Below are 25,962 nucleotides of genomic sequence, written 5' to 3'. Positions count from 1 at the left end.
ATGCCATTATCAAGGGAGAACATGCTTTGCAGATTTCAAATTACTATTTTGTTGGCCTTGTTTTCCCTTCAATTTCTCAATGATTGGTAGAAATGCACCCTATGATCAATTCATAAACTCCTTAGTTTCAATTAATGTGTGTAGTCATGATGCTTACATTTTAAACAAATCCCTACAGCAAATCTGTTCTCATCCTATATTTTGTACACAAAATATGTTGAAGTCAAACAACTGAATTGTGTACCACAAGTATATTTACAAAGCAGCACCCAGCTAATTAAACAAAAAGCCGTTTGCTAAATACATCATATTCTACAAGGTGAAATGCAGAGAGCATAAAAATGAGGGCCATTTTCCAACAGCATGAGGGGGTGTTCCACCTCAACTTACAAACCATTCGCATATATAGAGATTTCTTTCATATTGTTCAAGCCGAAGGAAGCCCAGTAAATCAAATACCTCCTTTTCATTATAAAATTCGAAACTTTTTTGAATCCTGCAGCAACATAAGTATCCATGAGAATTCAACCAACTCAGGACACAATCCATAAGATTCTTTTAAGTGATATCCATTTGGCGCTAGAACCCTGAGTAGCTAGAAACAAGCTTGTATCATCGAGACAGAGTCTTTAAGATTAGGCTTAATTGCAAAAAGTGTCCCCCTATTTTTTTCATTTCACTAAATCGGTCCCCATATTTTTTAATTCATATCATGTTATTTTTCAAAATTCACTAGCTTAGAACATTGACCGCCACGTGTCCGCATATAATTGGTCATTTAAGAAATATTCATGTGTTTAGGAAATATCATTATTAGTAACTAAAGTGATTAATTATTTAGGTTATCTCCAATTTATCATCATTACTAATTAGGTCACTAACAATTATCTCACAAATAATTACCCCAACCCAAAATGTAAACTTCATCCACTCAAAATCTTTAACCTTCCTATTACCAAAAATTCTTAATTCTCAAAATCAGTAACACGAACCCAAACTGAGTAACGAGAACCTGAGACGCGTAAAACAAGCTAATTATCAATGTTTAATTTTTTCTCTGAGAACTCAGATAGTGAAATTAGAAAAATAGGAGGACTTCGATAGTAAATTAAAAAATAAGGACACCAATTTAGTAGAATGGAAAATATAAGAGGACTCTTTTTGCAATTAAGCATCTAGATTATGCTTGCAGCCTAAAAAACAAACTCCAAGACAACTCGTTAGCTACAGATTCCAAGAATAACCTCTATTTTTGAATCAAGTTGCATACAGGAGAAGTTTGATTCATTTTACTGTTATTTCTTTTCATTTTTGTCTCTAATAAGAATTTATTTATCCAAACTTACTCAAAAAATGCAACACTCAGAAAGATTTGAATAGATATTCCTGTGTTTGTTGCAACACTGACATAAAGTAAGAAGCCACCTGGCTGTTGATAATTTCTTAGATCCAATAGTTCAGTATTTAAAAGAAAAATTATACTTAAAACTTTTTTGAGAATCTTGGTTCCCACATTTCATCTTCTTTCTCTTTTATTAATATTGCAAGCATTCACTAAAGTAATATGTATATCTGTGTCAGACAGTAAATCAATATGGTATTTAGATAATCTATCAAAAAGAACAATCTCAGAGATCCTTTTTGAACTTTTTACAAAAGGTCAAGGGCCAAAACTCTTGAAAGGGAAGGTTTAGTGCATAGAGAAGCAAGTATACTTCCTATTCAAGACATCATTTCTGATCCAAGTCCAAAAGCATATATGTCTCATTGGCACACCTGACAAAACATTAAAATCAACCATGTATACTATAAAGTTGGTTAAGCAATAAAGTACATCCAGCAACGAGGGGATTGCATTTTAATGTTTACCACAGCATCCTAGGGTCAATTGCTAACTGTTTAACAGCATGTTTGAATTCATGTTCTTTTAAAGTAAACGCGCATCAATCCAAAGCTGCTCTCTCTTGCTTCTGCATCATTTTGGTGATTTAGACGTGACTTTTACCGCTTTAGTGTGTCTCCGAAGTAAATCCAAACACGCACTAAATGATTAATGATTGTGGTACTATCATACAAAACAAAAAACATGATAATACAACTAATTAAGAAAAAAATGTAAGTCATGCTACATGTTAAAAGAGGGAGACAGGCACTGCAATGCAAAAATGGATTTAAATTGGTTAACCTTTTGCGAAGCACTAAAACATCAAATCGCCTATTATGCTTTTCTTCTCAATCTAACTGACACCAAACCAAACCCATTCCTTTCGCACACCTAACTCCGTTTTTCTTTTCTCTTCCTTCGCCATTTATATTTCCTTTTCCTCCGTTCTCTGTCAAAATTTCAAGACAATTTTAACTCTCCAATGACTGTTTGTGAGGTTCCTGTAAATGGAATAGTTCTCATTTTCTAGGTTTTGCTAAAATAAATTTTGTTGAGGTCTGGCTTGTTGTCTTTCCTAAATCAAGTTTGAAAAGTTGTGTAGTAATTTTATCGAGTTCGGTTGTAGACAAATGAATTTGTTGGTCCTTAGTTTTTATGATATTTAGAATATCGTTAATTTTATTTTCTAATATTTGAATTTTATTAAACAACAAATTTTGAGTTTTTGTTATGCTGTCTAATGATTCAGATAAATCTTCGAAAGATTTTATTGAAACTTTGTTGTTGGCGTTGTTATTATTATTATTATTATCACGATATCTATCCAGAGCTAATGTAAGGCTCTGATACCAAAAGAGGTACCAGAAACCCGTAAAATAAAGGAAGGTAAACAAAAGTAACAATAAAAGTAAATAAAGCAAAATAAAGGTAGAAAATAATAAAAGCAAAAAGGTAAAATAAAGCTAGTGGAAAGTACAAAAATATAATATAGATCAGCAAAGGTGACAAAGCCTCCTAGTTAGATTTATATTATATTTCAAAGTTAAGAGTAATAACAGTTGAGAGTAAGCGATATGCGGAAGGAAAGGATCAAATTAAATGAATAGAGGGCAATCCTCAAGTGGACACTATAAGTTATCTTATTTGGAAAAATATAAAATATGATGAACCCGTAACTCTTTTTTTTTAAAAAAAAAACAACGTCCTTATCAGTTTTCTGGGTATTAAGCTGAGTACTGAAGATCGCGAACTGCCCACACTTTCTTTTGGGTCTTATGTAGATCTTATTTTTCTCGAAGCACTAGCCTAACCAAAAAGGACTTTCATAGTTTTTCAAAAACAGTTATCAAGGGCACACCTTTGCAAGCTTACCATTCCCAGGTTTTCGAAAAATAAGTAAAGGAGAAAAGAAAAATAAACATTACTGTTTACAAACAGCTGGGTTCTAAATCATATTCGCATTTTCCAAATAGAGATAACTAAGGCCCCTTGAGGGTGCCTTCACAAGAATTAGCCAGACATAGTGAGATTCATACTTACAGTTTATCGGAGAAAACTTTTGGGGTAGAGGGGGAAAGATGCAGAAAAGAACTTGATATTATTGCACATACAACTATTACAAGCTTCTCTTTCTAAGTTTCTCTCTCTCTCAATATTGGGTATGATATTGTTCAGCGTGTGTGTTCAACTGAACCTGAACACCCTTTATATAGAGAAAGTTTATACAACAAGACAAAACCCCTTCAGTCAAGAACAGTAAAATTACTGTTCCTTTACTCTGTCACAGGGCTGTCCTTTACAAATACATTTATTACAGATAAGCTCAATGTCTAATCTAGCAATAGTAAAGATTCATGCCTTTGATTTTAGCTTTTCTTTAGGCAGGATACATTGGTCTTTAACTCTTGCTTGCCTTTGTAATCGTAACATCTTCTTCATCTTGGATATTTCCAGAACAGAAAATGTCAGATGAATCTTCCATTGAGAGATCAGTAGAAGGGAAAGGAGGAGTTTGTTGTCCATGGCATCCGCTGGCTTCATAAATCTCCTTGTCTTTTTTCTCTTTCTGGAAGAACTGAACTAATTTGTTGTTGTGGTCCACAGGGAAGGGAATGAAAAAATTTCCATTGTATAAGGGCAGGAAAAGTTTTGTATCATGAGTTTCTTTTATCAGATCAAACTCACGTTTGTCCTCTTCTGAGAAGAACCATTGATAGCCCTGAATTTGTGCCCTCATAAGGCTATATTGGTATTGTGTATTGCCTTGTACATCCCAGCTTTCATATTCATCATTGAATAGGCAGGGATAATCTCTATGATCCTCAGGTAAGAGTTTCATAACATGGCAAGGATAATTCTGAGCAGTGAAATTGCTCGGGCAGGTAGTTATCTTAATGGCAATGTAGTCCATCATTTCTGCCTGGATTAAGTTTATGGCCTCATTGATTGAGGGATTAAATCCCTCGAATCTATCAGATGGAGGAATTAGGATTGATTCCAAACACCCATAATCCAATAGACTTTTTGCAGAAATTGCTAAGTCTTCATATCCGAAGGACTTAAACAAGTCCATGTCTAGTCTGACTTTTCTAAAGAGAAATTTTATCTTGCAAGGACAATTGGTTTTGTCTTGGCAGTATGGGGTTTTATTGATACATACAAATTTTTGGTTAAAATAAGCATGTACACCTATGTATAGTCCTGGAATTTGAGTTTGGTTATTGTGTACCTTAAACAATAAACTTTGTATTTTCTTAAAATTATCTAAGTTTAGGTCATTTATTGAGCCTGGGACATTTGGGCTAACTGTGTCTTTGTAGGTTTTTTGGCTAGTTTTGGTTTAGCCAGCGTTTATGATTATGGTCGGGTTTTCTGGTTCGAGAGACCTTTTTATTTTGTTAATGTCTATGGTATTTAATTCAAGGGCTTTTTCTGCTTCTTCCCTTGAATAGAAACCTTTATAGATTGGGCTTTGAATACCCTCCTTTGCGAGGCAAAGGTCTTTGAAATTGGTATAAACACCTTTATGCGATCCTGATAGCAGGACAAAAGTTGTATAGCCTTTTCCAGAAGGAGAGGCTTTTGTAAGAAGAGGAACTCCTTGGTTATCTGCAATGCAAAAATTGTATAGAGCACAGATGATGCCCTTTTTTACTGAACAAACAAATTGCTCATTATCATTTGTATTTTTTGGGATATTCCAAATATTATCAATGAGACAATTGAATTTATCATTAACAGCTTCTCTACCAGGGTAGTGAAACTCATTTGTAAGTACCAGCAATTCTTGATTACCGAACTTCATCTCCTGCTTTATGTTTTGGTAGGAAACCTTACAAAGTTTCATTTTGTTGTATTCTTGCAAAACGAGAGAGAATATCAGCAGCAACATTTTTTACTCCTTTTATGTGTTCAAAATTTATTTTTATTCCATTATGATACACATATTCTTGGAATAAAAGCCATCTTTTGTGGGATTTTTTATCAGTATTTATTTGTTGACTACCATAAGCTATTATTGCTTCACAATCTGTTTTTATGGTGATTTCACTTTTATTAATTAAGAAGATTTAAATCCTTCTAAAGCATTTATTACAGCATTTACTTCATAGTCTGTAGATGTTGAGTATACCTGAGGTTTTGTATGATATTTCCCCGAGGCATATCTGCAAATTTCTTCATCATGAATTTTTTCATATTTATTTTTCTTTTTCTTTAGGATGGCTCCCCATCCTTGTTCACAACCATCACATTCTATAACTAGATAATCAGAATCTAATGGTAAAGACAGATATGGCAAGTTATTAACCATTTCTTTAATCTTCTGAACTAACTTTATATCCTCAGTATTGAATTTTCTTTGTCCAGTCAAAGATGTTTTGTTGTAAAGAGGGGTTGTATATTTTCCCAGGTCTTTGATGAAATTTCTTGAATAATTAAGCAAGCCTAGAAAAGCTCTTAGGGTCTTTATGTCTTCCATTTTGTCTGGGAAACTAAAGATTTTTTGGGATATATGAGGTTGTAGTCTTATTTTTCTGTTTCCTATTTCCGTTCCTAAAAAGGAAATATGGGTTTTACAAATTTCCATTTTTGATTTTGAAATAATCAACCCAAATTTTCAAATAAATGAAGAACTTGTTTGAGATGCAAATAATGTTCTTCTTTAGTTTTTGAAAAAACAAGTACGTCATCTATATACGTACAAGTGAATTCTTTATAATTTCCAAAAATATTATCCATTTTTCGTTGAAAAATTTGTGGCGCATTTTTTAGTCCAAACGACATTACTTTCCATTCAAATAATCCTTCTGAACAAGAAAAAACAGTCCATTTTATTGAATTAGGATGCATTTTTACTTGGTGAAATCCTGATTTTAAATCAAATTTTGAAAACCATTTAGCTTTCTGTATCCTATTTATCAACACATCTTTTGAGGGGATAGTATATCCATCTATGTTAGTGTTATCATTGAGCCTTTTGTAATTATAGATCATTCTAGTCTTTCCTCTTTTTTGTTCTGAGTGTTTATTAACAATAAAAGCAGGGCTTCTATGAGGACTAGTACTGGGTGCTATAACTTTCAGATCTAATAGGGTTTTTATGTGATTCTTACATTCTTGTTCGAAATTCCCATACTGAATATCTTTAGTTTTAATTATCAGGTCTGGGTTTATGATTTCTAATTTGCATGTAACTGGATCTTTTTCCCAATATTTTGTAGGGTCTTCTCCTATTATGCTAGTTTTATCAATCCATCTATAATTTGTTGTATATTGTCAAAGGTTATAATTTTGTTAATTTTGACAGCTTTGTAATCAGATTTTGCTACAGATAACTCATATTGTAGTTCTGTTTCAGTTTTTATGCTTTCTAAAATACTTTCATAATAAGAATCATGGGATGTGTTGTATGTTTTTATAGTGTTTATATTGCCATGATTTTTTGATTCTTTTATTTTACAACTACCGGGTGTATCACAAGGACATTGTTTATTCTTGGTAGGATTAGTGGGGGCATCACCACGCTTTGTTCGTAACTCTGATGTGATCTCATCTATTATAGGTGACATTTGTGAGTTTGTAGAAATTAATAGGTAATCTTTTGTAATGGTAATTGATCTATTATTATGTATAATAAAATCAAGTCCTAAAATCATTTTTTCTTTAGCAGGTCATAAGTCTACCACATCTGCTTTATTTATAAAAATTTTATTACCAAAAATTTCACAATTTGTGGATAATTGAATAGTGAAAATTCGTGTTTCTATATCATTTGTTATTATGTCTCCAGACATTGTTCTAGTTTTGGTTATTAGGTTGCTTTTGAAACAATTGTACTTGGGTACAATACTTTGGCATATAGAAGTGAAAGAACAACCAGTATCTACCAAGGCTTGCAGAATTATTTCAGTTTGGTTAAATTTATTTATTTTAGGAAAATTTATTTTAACTAAAATGTGTAGGCTTTGTTTTTTTCTTTATTACAAATTATGGGAATGCAATCTTTGTTTTGCAATGCCATAAGCCTACTAGTATGTTCTTCAGTACATTTTGGATCTCTTTCTTTTTGGAAATTTTTGTAAAGAAAATCTACCGTCTTTTCTATTTGGTTTAACCTGATTTCTAGAGTGGAGATCCGATTATTCATGATTTTATTTCCAAAATCATTTTCCTTCTTTGAATCAGGGAAATCTATTTTCAGGATAGTTTGTACGCAAGTTTTGCAAAAGTTTTTGTAGCATAAGCTACAGTGAGCTCTTAACGTTTTATGGGGATATCTTTTACAGAAGTGACATTCTTTATGATCTGGTCCTATGTGGAATTGTATTTCGTGTTCATAGTCACTTAATTCTGTTTTGAACATTAAACTGTATCCCAAATCATCAAGGATTTCTCCATACTGATTGTATTTATCATCTACTGGGTATAGATTTGTATATTCATTTTTTGTGAATTCGTTTAAAATCTTATAATCTTTGTCAGGCTCCTCTTCTCCAGATGTATAGTCAGACCAACTAACTATTGAATATATTTCTGAATTTGTAGAGTTTCATCTATAGGGATAAGATTCATTCTACAGCTTTTTATCAATTCTGCTTCTCTTGTGAACAAATTAGTTTTATTTGGACAATCCCTTGAGTAATGTCCTGGTTGGTGACAAGCATAACATTCCAATTGCTTTGTGAATGTTTTATTATCCTTTAGTTTTCTAACATGTCTCTCTTTGTTGAGAGTAGGTTTTCTAGAGCTAGAGGCTCTAATTGAATACCGTCTGGTTAGATTTTTTCTTTTGGACGGTTGTTTTGGAGGTTTATACTGGGGTCTTTTCCTCCTAATTTCTTTGTGGTATTGTTGAGGAGCATATATTTGTTTGCAGATTTCTGAATCAGCCATTTTTATTTGTTTATTAATGGCTATGTTGGTACATGTTTCTTCCATTATCTTCATTATGTGTTGGATCCTGACAGTTAAATTGTTCATAACTGGGTCAACTTGGTCGTCATTCCAACTGTCTCTAATTTTTTGTCCTAATTTACCTGGGATTTTTAAAAATAATTTTTCTCCTAAAGATCTATCTGTAAATCCTCTTGCTATGGAGGCATACATTAGGTAATCTTGGGTAAATTCTTTTATCTTGCCAAAATAGCTTATAGAGAGTCTTTCTAAGTTACCCATATAAATTTTTTGTCTGATGGTATTTCCATCATTTACAGATTAGGCTGTGAAAATTCTTTGTATTAGACTACAAAAATTATGGATATTTGGGCCAGGGTCTATTAGATTTGTTTTGATTTGTTCTGGGAAGGTTTGTTTAAAGGATTCCCAGCAAGCTCTAGCTATGTCTCCTAGATATGTTTCGGCTCTTGCTATCATGTCTTGACTATTGGATACATGGTTTTCATGGTTTACCTTATAGTCTCTTATTACAGCAGAAGTCCATTGTTCTATGTAATTTGGAAGTAGTTGTGGGTCAATACTTCCTATATTTAATAAAAGAGATGGCATATTGAATGTTGGTTCTATAGGCATCCTTTTTCCTTTTGATTTTATATTTTCTCCTATGGTTAAATCTACTGGAGTAATGACTTTTTCACGGGGGAGGAATCCCATGTTATAATCTTCTGTAATATAATCAAATTGGGGGTTAAAATTTGAGCTAGAAGCATCATTCATAAGTCCCCTATGAGTTTCAGGAAATGGTATTAATGATTCTGTTTCATTATCTTCAGACTTTATATTGAACATTTGTTTAAAATTGATTTCATTTTCGTAAAATTTATTTAAATCAATTTTTGTCAGTAAATCTTCAATGTTATTTTCATCAGAATTTTCTTTATCTATTAATGAAAATAATCTTTGTCTGAAAGCATATTCGTTTTCTTCATCAGTGTCATCTGAATCTGTTTCATTATTTACAAAACTTTGTCCTTGACACCTTTTATTTTCTTCCCATTTTTTAACTGCTTTAAGAAGTTTTTGGGAAAGGTGAGTTTCTTCTAAAAAAGATTTTCCGGTTTGTTTGTGTTCCTCGTAAGGAATGTATGACTCGAAATACGAACAATGCCATAAGTTCATCATGGACATTCTAGAGGTTCTATTTCCTCTTCTGGGGGATTTTGTATGTCTTCATAATCAACAAATCTTACTGAAAGACTGTTTCGCCTGCTTGTTATTATGGCAGAAGCAGGAGTGGTTATTGCACTTTTAGAGGATCCAGCATCAATATGTGTTTGCCATTGATTATTTTGGTTTCTGGAGGAATCAAATATTTCTGGTGGCAAAAATTGAATTCCACCGGATGATAGTGTTGTTACCAGAGGGTTTGTGTTTATTCTATATCTAGGGGATATTTGGTCACTTATTCTACCGATGAAAGTGATATCTAAGTGCAAATTATGTCCCTCAAAATTTCTTCCAAATCCTATTGTTTGGACTTCTAAGTTTATATTTTGTATGAAATCACTAAGGTTCATTGTGTAATTAGGGGCAATATAGATCAAGGACATCGTTTGGTTTAAGTCTATTTCTATCATCCCTATTATGGCTTGAGAATTATTATCCCTAAACCTTTGATCAAAGAGTACTACGAAGGCTTTAGCACCTACAAAAGATCTTGTTAGAGACCTAACACCTATGGCGATTAGTCCTAAGTGTACATATCTTCTGTTTGTATTTAGGAGTTGTCGTCTTGTTTGATCAGAGATTAGTCTGATAATCTCATGTCTTCCGTCAGGAAGATGAAAATCATCAATCCTTCTATATCTGTATAGGCTAGTTCTATCTGAGGCCAACCAATTTAAGTTATATAATTGTCTAGGATTAAGAGAGTCTATCCTAGAATTTGATCCAATATCAACATTGGATTCTATATCCACTATTTGTTCAAGTTGTCTGGTTCGAGAATTTGTTCTTCTAAAGAATCTATCTAAGATTCCAGGAGATTAATTTATGGATTCTCTAATAGGACAACGCTTCTATCACTTTCTTCTTTGTTCCATGAAGAGCTCTTAGTTGCTTTTCTGTTGTAACAATTGGTAACAAGATTTTCTTTTGTTGAAAACCGAACTAATGAAATTAAGTAAATTCTTTGTACCTAAAAAGTTTCAAGAATTTTTTTGGACAGAATAACAATTATTGTAAAGTTTGAAACCACCCACAAAGTATTATCAATTTTAAAATCTTACTTGGATATTGAGCATTTATCAAAGTTTATTTAATAAGAACTTAATATTTTTTTCAATAAATAAAGAATTGTCTGTGACTTCGAAAAAAGAGAACCGGGTTGATTTATGAATATCTACAACTAATTGTTACAATTAATATAATTATGAGAAATATACAATTTTCTATGTATAGTTTCGACAAACATTTTACAATTTTTTTATAATTTAATATAATTTTTTAAAATGTTTTTAATATCTCCTAATTAAATTATATATAATTATTTTTAGAAGAATAGAAGTATCAACATTTTTAAGTTCCGATAGGTTTCACCAGAGTACCACCAAATGTCACTTTCTTCTTTGGCATATACTCAAGTTTTACCTTCATATTACAGCATATTCTATCATCGCGCTAGAGCCAATTTGTTTTAGAATTTGATAATAGAATTAATTTTGAACTATTATAATCGATATGTACACAAATTAATCTTAGTTGCAAATTTTTTAACACAATAAATAAAAAATTGATTATTGAATCTTGCCAAATGGGCACTTAATATTCAAATCTGTCACTTTTTCTTTTGAATGACAGTTTACTTCCAATACAACATATGAAAGATATATTGTCCAGCTTAAGCCTATGTGCTAGTTCATGATACTTGTTATCAGTGGCAAGAGTTGGTGATGAAAGAATGGAAGGAAATACAAGAAAAGGAATCTCAATTTTTGAAGGCAAAAAACATTACAAGATCCTTGAAATTAATAATTTTAAAAGAATTTTATAAATTAAAATTGACCGTGTTTTTCACTGGCATTATAAATAAGGGATCCTGAAGCATTGTATCCAAGACATGCTCAAGCAGATTCTGATGCCATTTTAAAAATGCTAATGCCATTTCTAACATAGTCGATAGACTCAATACAGAGATAACAACAGAAGACCCAAATGGTCAAATAAGAAACTAACTAAACAAGCTGAGCAAGTAAATCCATACATGCTTAACCACCCACCTTATTCCGCGACAACGATCAACATGACAGTGTGCACTTGACCAAGAACATAAAGCATATACTACAATACAAAACCCAATCTAGGGACAAGATTCATTACGCAGTTGATTGTGGCACAACCTCTGATATGCCAGGATAAGAAGGTTGTTCCTCTTTCTGCACCACTCCATGTTGCAATGGTTGTGGTTGTTCTCCTTGCCAGTTCCAAACAATGTCCTTAAGTGCAGGCCTAACTTCCTGTTTCAAAAGCTTTTGGTACTCCAATGTATCTCCACTAGATTTTTTTAACTCAACCAGATGGAAGACTGGGGTGATCTCAAAAATCTCTGCATCGATACCCAATGGCCCTTTTCTTCCTTCCTTGGAACCTTCCAACTTGAACAAACCCCCATCTTTCTTTTTCACTTTCAGCCGAAGACGCCTGCAAATTTCTTCCAACTTGGAGATGATGATTGAGGCTGGCTTGTCGGATGTAAACCGCTCTTCTTTCTTTCGATCGGTCTCCTCGAACAAACCAGACAAGTCAAAACCCGAGGAATAGGAGATGATGTCAAAAGCATTTAAATTATTACAAGGCTTTGAGTTTTTTGCCGGTTCAATAGGATCTCCATTCTCACAAGCTCCAAATACTCCATCAGCATCGAGAGGAGCCAGTTCTTCATCTTCATTCTGAGTAATGGTAGGCTTCTCTAACCCCTTTTTGAACCAAGAACTTTCCATAATTTTGGCCATTGATATCCTTGTCTTTGGGTTTGGATCCAAGATTTTCGACAGCAATCTGCGTACATCCGGTGCAAACCAGTTAGGAAATTTGAATTCTCCCCTGCCAATCTTCCTGTACATCTCCATCAGATTAGAGTCTCTAAATGGAAGAAAACCAGCCAATAGAACATACAAGATCACCCCACATGACCATATATCAGCTTTGGCTCCATCATAACCCCTTCTGTTTATCACTTCTGGAGCAACATAGGCAGGGGTACCACATGTAGTATGGAGTAATCCATCTTGGTGCTTAGTTTCAGCAAGGGCACTTAACCCGAAATCTGTGACCTTCAAATTCCCGTTTTCATCCAGTAGAAGATTTTCTGGTTTCAGATCGCGATGGCACACGCCTCTGCTATGGCAGTAGTCAACAGCACTGATCAATTGCTGAAAATATCTCCTAGCATCATCCTGCTTGAGCTTTCCTTTGGACACCTTGTTGAAGAGCTCACCGCCTTTTACATACTCCATGACAAAGTAAATTTTGGTTTTGCTGGCCATTACCTCATAAAGCTCAACCACATGTGGATGCCTGATTAGCCTCATCACTGAAATTTCACGCTTAATCTGATCAATCATCCCAACTTTCAGAATCTTCTCCTTATCAATAATCTTAATGGCCACACTCATGCCAGTTATGATGTTTCTAGCATGGTAAACCTTCGCAAAGGTTCCTTGGCCTAATAATCTCCCCAGTTCATATCGTTGCATAAGCACACCTCCTTTTTGCTCCATTTCTAGAAACACGTTTTTGTGAAAACCAATGCAGTACAGGCAATCACGCGACCAGAAGCAGGAAACTGCCACTCAAGAAATTCAAAGCTCAACCGTCTTCACAAACATCATGTTTGGAAATTGTACAATGGCTGAGATTTCTGGGCACCTCAGTCGCTCGAGCACAAAATAGATATGGGCAGTGGACTAAACATCCAATGTCATCAAGGTTGAACAAGGCTAGCTCAGATGGAGGCACGGACTCATTAGCCTCAGTGAAGGAATTCTTAACTATCAAGCACATCTTTCAGCATTCCCTGATTTTGGTGATGACACTAGAGAACACTGAAGAATATGAACTTAGAAAGTTTGAAGAATAATTGAGGAATGAAGCAGCTCCTGGTTAGCCTTCCAATTACCCAGCAGTAGAACATACAATGAAAGACACACCTGAAAGAAAGATGACCAAATTTAATAAGTAAGCTCAGAGAATCTAGTCTCCTGAATGAATTACACAAAACTTCTACAAACATAACCAGCATAATTTCTATAAATTATTTCTGATGTCAGCCTTTAACAATCCCAAAATCAAAAAGAATAAAACAAAATATTTAGTACATCAATTACAATTCTCTCAAGTCTCAAGTAGTCTAGTTGTTTCTAGAGTTTTACAAATAAACGATTCATAACAAAGAAGAATAAAACAAGATTAAACAACTAAGGCAGAAATGTAAGATGTCAAAAACTAAGAATAAATCCAAACCAGAGAAGGCAACACATTATGTAGAAGAAATAAAATTCAATAATATAATCAATCAGCTGATGGCCGAAGCACACAGTCAATACAACCCAATACACCAATAATGAACTTGAGATTCATAAAAAGGAATATGTAAACACACGAAACCTGCATTATGTTTTGGATTTCATTTTCACACACAAATAAAATCATTCACACTCATCTGATCAAGTTAATCTTCTAAAGTTGGAAAAGTCTAACTTGAGAAGAAAACAAAAACTCAGTAAGGTTTCAAATAGGCAAGTATAACTATAACTGGGTTGGCACCGTTTCCACATGCATGTGGTTCCACTTTCCATTACAATAGTTACCCAACTTTGGCAATCTATCTACCAATTTTCATGCTTCTGTCACATGCAATAAGTTATTGCCAACAAAATCTTCCAGAAAAAAGAAGAAATAAATTACAAATTTGCCGTTAAGAGAAAAAGGCAAAATAAACACAAACACCCCTCTCACCAAGACAAAGAGAGACATGGAGAAACACAGCTTAACTCGTCAAAACAACAACCATCCACCTATACCAGAAATTTGGTTTTAACAAATCATAATCTTTTACAATTTAAAAAAAGAATATATTAAAAATAATTTATTATTTTAAAAATTGACCGAACGTGCACTTAGATCTTCTCATGTTTCACAAAAACCAAGTTTAATCAACATTACACACCTTATAATTATTTGTGTCTTTCTTTCGCATGAAAGAACACATAAGAGGACCAAATTACTAGTGGCATGAAATATATAGCGTGTTGGAAATCAGTTTGAGAAATAAGAAATCATTTTTGATATATATATCTGTGTGTGTGAGAAGCTATAACTAGTAGCTTCTTAAAATCACATTTCCAGAAAATCACGTCGGTGATGTGAAACCAAACACGCTAATAGACTACTAATAACTCAGAAGCGTAAAATCCAAATCCCCGACACCATGACGAACGATTTTTCTCATGAAACAGAGACAGAGAGAAAAGAAAAGAAAAATCATTTTGAAACCCACGAAAAGAAAATCGAAAAGTTTCAAACTTTGAAGGAAAAAATGAATCCAGACTTCAAAACTTCAAAAAGGAATGAAGATCCAAAAATAACTCAGAAAAAATATAGAAGAAAACTGAAATGGGTAAATCTCAATTTACCTGCAAGATGGTTTGAGAAGATTTCTCTCTCTCTGTTTTTCCTGTGTTCTTTTTTGTTTTATGGTGCAATGAGAGGAATGGTGAGGGTAGAGGCGTTATAACTAAGAAGGAGGAAGAAAAGACAGAGAAGTTGCTGTCAAGTTTAACAAATAAGAGCATAAGAGAATATTCTAACACCTTCCAGTTCTAACTTCTAAGCTGCAAACCCACATTATTAGCATATAAAATTGTTGTCTCAAGCATATGTTTTTAATCATTTTAAATAGTATGATATATTCTTTATGCATTCAAAATAATAAATATTTTTTTATTGAATGTTCTTGAAGCATTGACTAGTATTTGTAAAAACAATAAAGTAAAATATTTGTTACATTTAATAAGGGAGATTTTCATATAAAAAAAGATTCTGAATTTCCATAAAAATATATTTGATATTTTACTTTTTTAGTATAAAAACTTTTTTTTTTAAGATAGAATAAAAACTTTGTATAACATTAGAAAATAGAAAATGTAAAGTCATAAAAAGGAGATATATTTATATATTTCAAAATTTTATACTATCTAATTTATAATAAATAAGTAAAATTCTGTCAAGATCTTTCACACAAATAAAATCACGTTAGATTTTAATATTATGATTGAGCTTGATTTCCCTCATGAAAGATAAAATTTGATTTTCTTTTTGCCTGTTGATTATTTTTTTCTTCTTCTTTCATATAATTTTAATTAAGAATTTAACAAATATATCTTTTATATATATATATATATATATATATATATATATATATATATATATATATATATATATAAAGAAATACATTTTAATGCATTAATATACTTAAATTAGATAGGTTGAATTTTTGTAACAATCTTTGCCAATTATAAGAAAAGTCTATGGTCAACTAATTAAGTTAATTTGCACTCATACAACCGCCTCATTTGAATTTAGTTCAATCATCATTTATTTTTAGTGAGTGAAGAGAAATGCAAAATTATCACTACTTTAAAAAAATGGCTTTAAAATTTAAAATTTAAAAATATCAAATAAAAATATAATATTAGTATATTAAAATTGTTTAAAATTTAATTTATCATTCAAACAATTTGCTCTTTTGTAAAATCTTAACAGTACTCCTGTTACAATGTGACAAAACCTTCAAGAAAAAAAAACAAAATTAATTTAAATGTGAAATTGGTGAGAAATGTGACAACAAATGAGACAATAAAAATGATGTCTTGTTAATAAATAGAGAAAATAAGTTATACAGTACAAAATAAATTTTGATTAGTCAATTAATATTATGTATAATATATATTTTTTTTAATTTTTCTGATAATTATTTAAAAAATTATATCAATCATAATATATGATTGAATAACAGTATAAAATTAATGTATTCATTCATGTGAACATTAAATTTTAATAACTATTCTTGAATATTAAATGAAAATATAATTTTAGTATATTAAAACTGTTAAAAAATAATTAATTAATCCTTCAAACTTTTCTGCTTCTTTCTTAAATCTCGGTAACAATTCCACTTGCTACAATGTGACAAAATGTTTTGGGTGTGGGATTGGTGAGAATTTGGGACAATGAATGGGGATGTGAAAATGATGCTATACCAAACATCATTCAACGCCTTTTCCCTGAGTAGTAGCAAGTTCGGCTGCGCCACATGGCACTTGAATATTCGCAGCACCAGCCAGTTAAAGCCTTCCCGTGTTGTGCTGCGTACACAGATAACAGCTGCATCAATGATAGGACACGTGTCACTCACTGATTGGTGGTCATACCTTACATGTCGATCCGACGGGGACTGCTGTTTCAGATTCAGAATCCAGCCTTCACCCGGGTCAGACTCGAATACATGAATGATTGAATTATTGGTAAAGATCCTCCATTTCTTTTTTCTTTATGTATTTCATTATTAAATTTTTTAGGAAAAATAAATATTACTTTCTATAAAGTGTGTGTTTCATTTCTGTTTTATTTATTTTCTAAAACACTTATGAAATAGAGGAAATGAAGGAAAAAAGAATTGGAGAGAATTTCAATCCCTAGAGTAGCGTCCAATTTTTTTTTATAGTACAACATATAGATAAATACTAATCAATTTTGTAATAACAAAGAATCTAAAAAAAATTATTGAAAAACATAAATGCTCACAATATTTTTGTGTTCTTTTATTATTCTTACAATAAATATTTGCTTTTTCTTCTTTTTTTTTTTTTTTACTAATACTCTTGAGACATTGGTTAACAAGATTCTAACAAATGTTTAGGAGAAGAAATGTTGTTTAAGTGGATTCTATGGAACCAATACTCTTGTAAGGCTTTGTTGGGTAGTACAAAAGAAAAAGATAAAAATAATTGTGAGGAGATAGACTAAGTTGGTGTATTTGATAGATAAACTAAGTTTTTATAGTTAGAGTTCATATATGAGTGATCTGTTATATTTTGTAATAAAAAATTATTTTAAATTAATTTCTTAATCAATGTTTAAGGGGTGCTTAAGGGTATTGGTTAGTATTTTTCTATTTAGTTTAAAATAGGAAAAAGTATTTATAGAAAATTTATATTTAAAAATAATCTATGTATTCATAGTATAAAACAATTTTTATCCTATCACTCAATCAAAAAATTAATATGCATGATAATTTTTTTTTTTACTTGTTCAATACTACCTTAAAAGTTTAACAACATTTTTTTTGTTGATGGATATCGTAAAAAATTCTCTTATATTTATCTCATCCCAAAATAAAAATAAAAATAAACTTAAACCTTCAACTAGTTGTTAAATACAATTTTATCCCACTTAACTAACCTCATAGAATTAGGTACATTATTTTTATCGTTCATAAATTTATTTAATGCATGTCTTTTATAATATTAATTATTTTATTTTTATTATGGCATTTTTTTCTTACATTAATTTTTAAATATTTTTTACGTTCATAATCAATATAAGAAAAATAATAGCAAATATTATATTAAAAATAAAATAATTTTAATATAAATAAACAAATTAATTATATTTCTAATTTATGTGTTATATTTTTAAGTTGACAAATAAAAAATAACAGAAAAAATTTGTGTTCAGTTAAATTTATTTTTAAATATAATTAATTTTTTTTATTCTCGATAGTTTTTAAAGAATTTTTTCCTAAAGAAGTTATTTGTCTGAACTAGTAATATTTTCAATCATGTACTACTCTACTAGTACTTATTTTATACTAGTTTTTCTTTATAATTTTTCTTGATTTGTTGAGATAGGAAAGAAGAAAGATAGTAAGAGTGTGCCTATATTTGTTATTTGAGATTGGAAGGGAGTAATATGAAATAAACTCTTAAATTAGTACCTAAGATTCTTTGAGTTTTACATTTTTGTTCTGACATTAAGTCCATTGATATTGTTAGGACATCATATTTGTGTAAATGAGTCAAATTATTTTTAAATTTAAACTATTTAAATTTAACTCGTTAAATGTTTGATCAAATTTATTTGTTTAATTAAATAAATAAACTTAAGATTGAGCTTGATTATCTAAATCAGTCAATTTTAAGCTTTACAAGCTCGATATATATAATAGCTAGTAAATAGTTTGTTTATATATAGAGAAAATTAAAATTAGATAAATTCTACAATATATGTTATATATAATTACATAGATTTCACAATATCATATTAATGTTTAACACATATTTTTATTTTTGGATTATTATATATTATTAAAATATTTGTTTGACATAATTATATTAAAATAATTTATTAAATACTAAATTGGTAAAGTTTAAAAAAATTTAAGAATTTTTTTGTGAATTAAAAAGTAGTTAAGTTTTAAATGAGCTAAACAAGTTAAATTCAAACTTTAGTTTTTTTTAAAACAAGTCAAGCTCGCTTTTAATTAGGCTCATATATAAGTGAGTCCCCACTCATTTTTTTTTTACAAGTCAAATTTAAATTTCAAGTGATGAGCTGATATACACTTTTATATTTAAAATATTATCTGCTTTAGTATTCATTAATCAATTATGATTTTGTCCTTATTAAATGAAGCTTGGATGGGTTAAGGAAAAAAATATTTACAAATTATTCTTAACCTTAACTCTAAATAATATAAGACTTTTTCACATACCAAAACGATTTTGTTTATAAGTGTTTTGGTATAGTTGATTTTCTATATCTAAAGCATTCAACGATAAAAAAAAAAATTGTATTTTGTCTCGTTCAGTGTATTCGGGCCTTTAATGCTAAGCCTGGTTGTCCTCAGTGATTTTCAGTTCTCCTAGGAAACTATCCCTTGTGTCATGGTTGGGGCTGTTAACCCAAGATTTTCAGGATGTCTGAGTTGGTTGAGGAACAAATTCCTTAGAGAACCAAAAACCATAAAAAACAACTATACTTAACATAAAAGACCGAAATAAACTCAAAGAGTTAGAACATATTTTAAATCCGTAAATACTTTGGATATAAACAAAATCACTATCCCAAAACCATAATTTTTTTAAAAAAAGTTTAAATGCAATCTTGGTTATCGTATTTTATTCAATTTATAATTTTGATCTCTTTATTTTTAAAATAAAAATATTTAGTCCCCTATTTTAGAAATTTGAAATTTTGATCCTATTGTTTCAAAATAAAAATATTTAGTCTCTTATTTTAAGATATCTACAATTTTAATCATATTCATAATTTTCTCTATGTTTTATTTCTTATATTTTATTTAATTAAATTATTTTATTATGGTATTTTAAAGGAATGTTAGGTCTAGGTTTAGTTTATGTTTTATTTTCTTTATTTCTTATATTTTATTTAACTAAATTGAAAATTTGCGATTTTTTTAAAATAAGAATCTAATGTCTCTATTTTAAAATACGAGAACCAAAATTTTAAATTTTCTAAAATAGAAGGATCAAATGTCTCTATTTTAAATTGAGGGATAAAAATTTTGGATTGAGCAAAATAGGAGAAAAAATTGCATTTAAACCTAAAAAAATAGTCTTTGGCTTTACAAAATGAATTTTACTTTAATCTTTTTTATTACTGCAAAGTGACAATGACAAACAACCAAAAAAATATTAAAATAAATTACTTTTAAAGTTAAAGACCAAAAAAGTTTTTTTAAAATAAATTTATGGACTAAAATGTTTTAGTCATGTAATTTCGAGGCTAACTTAAGGATTTATTGGACTAGAAAGCAAGACCGTAATATTTAAGAAAGAATAAGAGAATTATGTAAAGGGAAATAAAAACAAAGAAAATTAGTTTTCCTTATCCAGTTTCAGTAAAGAGAAAAGGAAATAAAAATATTATTTTCATAGTTTTAATTAAATAGGTTTTTTATATTATAGATGTGAAGGGATCAACCAGTTACAGTAAATGTATTAATTGGAATAAGGCGAAAGTGTGTCTTGCATTCCATCTTGACTTAGTGCCTGCCTGCCATGCATTATTCAAAATGAAGAAATACATGTAAAATTGTGGCATCTCAAAATCATATACTTCACTTCGACATTCAGTGAGAGTAGTTGTAGTATACCAGGAGCACATGGTTACAAGCACATGGATTTTAATGTAGATAAATACATTAGGAATAGAACTAAAGCAATAAGTGCTCCATAAATCTAATAGAACTCTTCTCCCATGATTAAGAGTCAGAAATCAAAGGCACTTCCATGATTGAGGCTTCCTTGTTGCTAACTGCAGTGGAAGCAGGGCAGGCATGTAATGTAGTGCATATATCTGCTGTTTTCAGGAACTTCTCTGCCTTGACAAGAATCAAAGGTCCATACTCAAAAACCATCCTCTTGCACTGCAAACAATTTGACCATTAAGAAAAAAACCTTTGTCAAGAAGGGAAAAATTGCTCATGAAAATTATCATTGCAAAGTTTCTCTTTGTTAAGTGTATTTGCCTAATAGTAATAGGTAAGAAAGAAGTAGCTCAAGTGGCACCGAGTGTCTTTGGGGAATGCTTGATCCAGGTTGCACTGCCTAAACGTTAGCTTCTCATTTTTTAGAACAGAACTTAGATGTAGTTTTTATGTGCTTTTGATGTTATTTTTAAGAGTTCAATAAGCATGCAATATTACTCTAAATCAACCAATCGAAAATTATTTTTATTATGATTTTTAAAATAATTATTATAAAAATTAATAAATTATTTATATATAATGATTTATGATTGAAATTTAAAAAATATAAAAAACCTTTTATACTATAGGTGCATGTATCATAAAAAATACCTTTATTTTCTTTTTTAATCAAAATTAGAATTTGACCTTAAAAATTTGTATAATAAAAGTTTATGTTAAAGGTTATCATAGGTTATCGAAATGAAACTCCAATTGTGATAGGAAAACAATAATTATTATTGTTACAAGACTTTAACTGATCTTAACCTTCTTTCATGATATATATATATATATATATATATTACAACTCTGCTGTAGCACCACAAAAGAAAAAGTCTATCCAATTCCAACAGTGCACTATTATTTCATTTATTTGGTTGGACCATCCTCTGGATGGTGCAGCGACAATAATGTCCTGTCATCAGTTTACACACTAGAGCTCAATTATTGGCTAGGTAAGGAGCTACCAGTGAAGATAATCATTAAATGAAAATTACAGTGGGCCAAACTATGGTTGTTTAACCAACAAGATAAATTTTCTTTTTGAGAAGAACAGGATAAAAAATTGAAACTTAACTTTTTGGATTCAAAGATAGATTCCATGCAACATGATGTTTAAGAATACACGGATGCAACATGATGTTTAAGAATACACGGGTAATTTATCTCAAAAAAAAAAAAATGCAAGGGTAATTTAATAAATAAGAGAGAAAAAGAAAGATGGAATTTTCCAGATTTTTCTTACCTTCTTGGAAAACTTGTCCATAGAATTGCATGCCTTCAACAGTGCCTCCATTATTTCAAGCTGGCATTTTAAGTTGTTAGTTTTATATTCAACAAAAGGTGACAAAAACATGGAGTAGAGACATTTGCAGAGAAGGGTCAAAACAAAAATAGTAAAAGGCTTTCAAGGAAAAAAACGAAAAATCTAGAAGGTTTCAAGTGTATAATATGATGGAGACTTCGATATTATGGGATGCCTAACTCTCACATCAAGTAGTTTGACATGCTCGGTGAAATATTAAGTGGCTCGGTTCTCTTCCCTTAACATCTGGCTAGTTTTCCAAGTGCTTGGGTAAGAATAAAAACAAAAGTCCATGAAAAAATCAGACTTAAATTTTTTTAAGAGGGTATTGTAGGTCATCGCTGGTAGTTCGTTAATTTATGTCTCCTTTAATGTCAAACATTGATAATATGTTTATTATTATTTTTGCATATCTACCTTTCTCATAACAAAACAGGGCAAAAATGCACATTACATAGTACAATTGAAATAATGTGGTAGTGCATAAAAATCCATATGCTACATATACCAGAATCAAATTCTTTCTAGGCTTTCCCAGTAAATAAAAAAGGAAAGAAAAATCTAATTTGTAAGTGTATAAAAAATATGCAACAACCATTTATGGTACAAGAAAGTTAGAAAATTCTCTTCATAATATCAAGGAGGGATAAGGTAAACTTTCACACAAGTAGGTTAAATTACTAACCTTGGTATCAGGATCATTCAACTTAACCAGTAAGGCTGAAACAGTATCTTTGCAAGAGTCACAGCTATTTCCTTCAACTTCTGAAGAAATCTTTGCAGATTGACAGATGTGGATCTGTTTGCAGAGTTCTCCAGGCTGAACTGATGCAATTTCTAAGAAGAAACGTGGGGCATAATGATCCACCAATTCGATGCACTATGAAATACAGAATAAAACATGTATTAGTAAACATAGAGTCTATGAAGTTCTGATTCATTCACACATTCACCCTATAAGTTCCTAAGAAGTGCTTTTATTAGTCCCACTATTGTGTCTCAAATCACTTATTTATTTAACAAGTTTCACCAAAGAAATTCCACAAACAATTGGGTTGTGTTATTGTTAGGAAGCTAGAAGCAGAATGAGAAAATAATGCTTCTTGTATTTAACCTTGAATCATTGAATGGCATTAAGGAAAAGTGGAGAATTCTCTTCCAAAGGTTTTCCCTTTCACAATAGAGAAAATGCTCAATTTATTAATGCTAACAAATCTGAATGAATTTTCTTTCCTTCAACCATACTATTTATATATCTATGCTAACTTAACTCACTCTAACTAACTAACTGACTGCTAACATATTCCCATGTCCTAACCCTTTTCCTTATGTCCTAACAGTTATTCTGTTTATGAGAACTAAAACATACTGTAGTTATCATATTTGTAACAAAAGTTAAGCCCAGATTGTTGGTAGAGTATTAAACAGCATAACTGGAAATTAAAGTCAGTTTTCTCAATAACTGAGAATAACTACAAAATTTAAAGGAAAAAAAAAAACCCATGGATCTAGGAAAGGAGACCAACCTGCTGTTTGAAAGAGAGAATATGATTGCAAATATTGTGAAGGGAATCGATAATCTCTCTCTGGTTCTCTTTATCATTTAGATAATCAAGTGCCTCAGCAGTATACTCCTCACAAAGTTCACAGACATCTGATTTTCTGTTTAATTCTGCATATGGAAGTATGTCAACAACACGAATTAGTACTGATGCTGCATTTGTATTTCAAAATTATAACTGTACTTTAACAGATATTATTTACACAATGTTTGGTAAAGTCACATTTTTGCTTCAGTGGTCTAATGAGAACTAAGGCACAGCTGTTGCATTTTTTACCAGTTGGCACTTTTGTACTAACTACTAAGTTATCAAAAGTGTTTGAATATGAAATCTTCATCCATACTTCATCTATAATACATTAAATTTATATAGAACAAAGGGAAATTTATAAAATTGGCACGCATTAATTAAGCTTAAGGGAATAAACAGTGTTCTTAGACTACTAAAAACAAAAAAAAAATTGTAAATCATTTCTTCCTATTGTTTACAAATAAGAATGGTACTATCAATGATCAATCTCATTTCTTTCATAAAAATATCTATAAAAAGAACAATTTTCATATTTGGTTCATAAAAAAATAATACTTTTTATATTACTATATTATACTTTTACGTTTTCATGTCACTATATTCAATTTTCATAATTTTTTTAAAAGATTTGGACACTTCACATATATGTATCACTGAAATATCAATATTAGGCTCAGGTATAGATACCGCAAATTAAAGTATCAATAATACTTTGTAGCAAAACATTTTCTCATTGGTATGAATGAGAGCAGGTAACATTTTAACACTGAACATTTTGGGCTTTCAGAAATGCTCATTCAAGAAATTGTTTTTTTTAATTATTTTCACTAATAATAAAAAATATGTTACCTTATTAGTTATTTGCAGTTTGTTTTTGGTTTTAATGATAAAAACACATCCTTTAAAACAGGACATGAGGTAAAAGTAAGATGATATTTTTGTAAGTATTGAAAAAAAAATTAAGTTTCTCAAATCAAAGAGGCAATAAATTTTCCACAACATCCTTGAATTTGGCCCAAGCTTCCTTCCTATTGACAAATAACTGGTTGTCAGTGCCAGCATTTTCTTTTTTCTAGTTTTCCATTGATGGTTAAAAGCTAAATTTAACCTGTTACTCCTTAAAATTTCCACCTATAAGATTGATAAAGAAATATATAGGAGAGTGAATACAAGCCTTGTATTTTATCTCTAATTTACTGGGTATATGGTACAGGTATGAGTATTTGGTTCTAGAAGGTATGTGGTTCATCACTATTTACATTATTACTACAAGAACCAGGTACACTTTGTGGTATAGAAATTTGGTACGAGGTACGCAGCAGAATTACGTAAGTATGTTCTATCCATCTCACTAAACACGATAATTAAATTTAAAAGCAAAAAGATGAGAAAAATGTCAATCTAACAACTCTTACCAGAGATTATTGCTAGCTCTCTTGTATCACAAGCCCAAGCAGCACCCAACAAAATCAGTAACAAAATCCCCACTCTTTCCTCCATGGTGCCTGTAATTAATTAACAAGCACATCAAAAACCAATGTTAATTAACTTCCATCAGAAAAAAAATAAAAGCAGAAGCCAATAAAATTTAAGGGATACATCAAAGATATGTAGAACGAATTAATCTTGGACGAAAACGAATACATGCAACATCAAAATATACTTTAAACAATGCTAATATGATAAAAATAACTTTACAATTAAATATTATCATCAATTAGTGCAACACACCATGATAACGTGCGTGACATAATAATGATGTTGAACCAATCAGGATAAGAACAAAAAATAAATCAGGGCAATTGCATGATCAGAAAAACAAAGAGGGCATATATTATGTTCATATTAAATACAGAACAAATAACAAACACGAAAAATATTAAGGTGGCAATTATAATAAGAGAAAGCTGCTTTTATAGAAAACGACATAGTAATGAATGAAGAAGAAGGATAGGAAAAGAAGATTGCCTCTTGAGGGAGAAAATAGGGCAACTTGTTAAAGAAATGCGTCAGGTGCAACTATGGGGGGACGAAGAAGGATAGGATGATAAAGAAAAGTGGTTATGACTCCTACAACGTCGAATTATTTACTTCTTTAATTATTTATATTTGTCTCTTTACTTTCCTAATAGCTGTGTGAGGGGTTTATGAATTAGATTAGTTTTGAGAAAGAAAATTATCTTATACAATGATTTTGATTTTCTTACTTCATTGTTAATCAATTGATGAAGTTTAAAATTTAAATATGATCACAGTTTCAAAAAAAAATTATTTAAATATGATCCAATCCAATTTAATCTGTTTGAATGGATCTGATTTTCAGTTTTAATTTTATTTTGATTTTTTTATTTTTATCTAAATCACATATATAGAAGCACTTGTGAGTCAATATAAGTAATTAATGTGCTGAAGTTAATGTTAAATTATTAATATATGAGTTTGAGTATCGGTAGAA

The 25,962-nt window shown here is 30.6% G+C and overlaps 2 protein-coding genes across 5 annotated transcripts; both read right to left on the bottom strand.

The window, feature by feature from the left end:
- Positions 1-11,423: 11,423 nt before the first annotated feature.
- LOC100815651 (CBL-interacting protein kinase 2) lies at positions 11,424-15,128 on the bottom strand. The gene is made up of 2 exons (XM_003516958.4): positions 14,974-15,128; positions 11,424-13,488 (listed from the first exon to the last, which is right to left on the bottom strand). The coding sequence occupies exon 2, from the start codon at positions 13,057-13,059 to the stop codon at positions 11,656-11,658; it is 1,404 nt and encodes a 467-aa protein (XP_003517006.1). The 5' UTR covers positions 13,060-13,488; positions 14,974-15,128; the 3' UTR covers positions 11,424-11,655.
- A 5,243-nt stretch (positions 15,129-20,371) lies between these two features.
- On the bottom strand, positions 20,372-25,608 carry LOC100527899 (saposin B domain-containing protein). Of its 4 annotated transcripts, none has more exons than XM_014775400.3 (6): positions 25,239-25,393; positions 24,923-25,012; positions 23,442-23,587; positions 22,601-22,795; positions 21,856-21,915; positions 20,372-20,789 (listed from the first exon to the last, which is right to left on the bottom strand). In XM_014775400.3, exons 2-6 carry the CDS (start codon positions 25,005-25,007, stop codon positions 20,625-20,627), a joined length of 651 nt encoding a protein of 216 aa, XP_014630886.1. In that variant the 5' UTR covers positions 25,008-25,012; positions 25,239-25,393; the 3' UTR covers positions 20,372-20,624. The 4 variants fall into 4 exon arrangements, with proteins under 4 accessions (XP_014630886.1, XP_014630870.1, NP_001235368.2 ...); NM_001248439.2 differs by lacking the exon at positions 25,239-25,393 and adding an exon at positions 25,476-25,608 and having other exon boundaries at positions 20,457-20,789; NM_001351654.1 differs by lacking the exon at positions 25,239-25,393 and adding an exon at positions 25,107-25,180 and having other exon boundaries at positions 20,457-20,789.
- Between the last annotated feature and the right edge of the window lie 354 nt (positions 25,609-25,962).

This window comes from Glycine max, chromosome 1 (assembly GCF_000004515.6).
Source record: "Glycine max cultivar Williams 82 chromosome 1, Glycine_max_v4.0, whole genome shotgun sequence".
NCBI lineage: Eukaryota > Viridiplantae > Streptophyta > Magnoliopsida > Fabales > Fabaceae > Glycine > Glycine max.
This window is presented reverse-complemented; position numbering and strand designations above follow the sequence as displayed.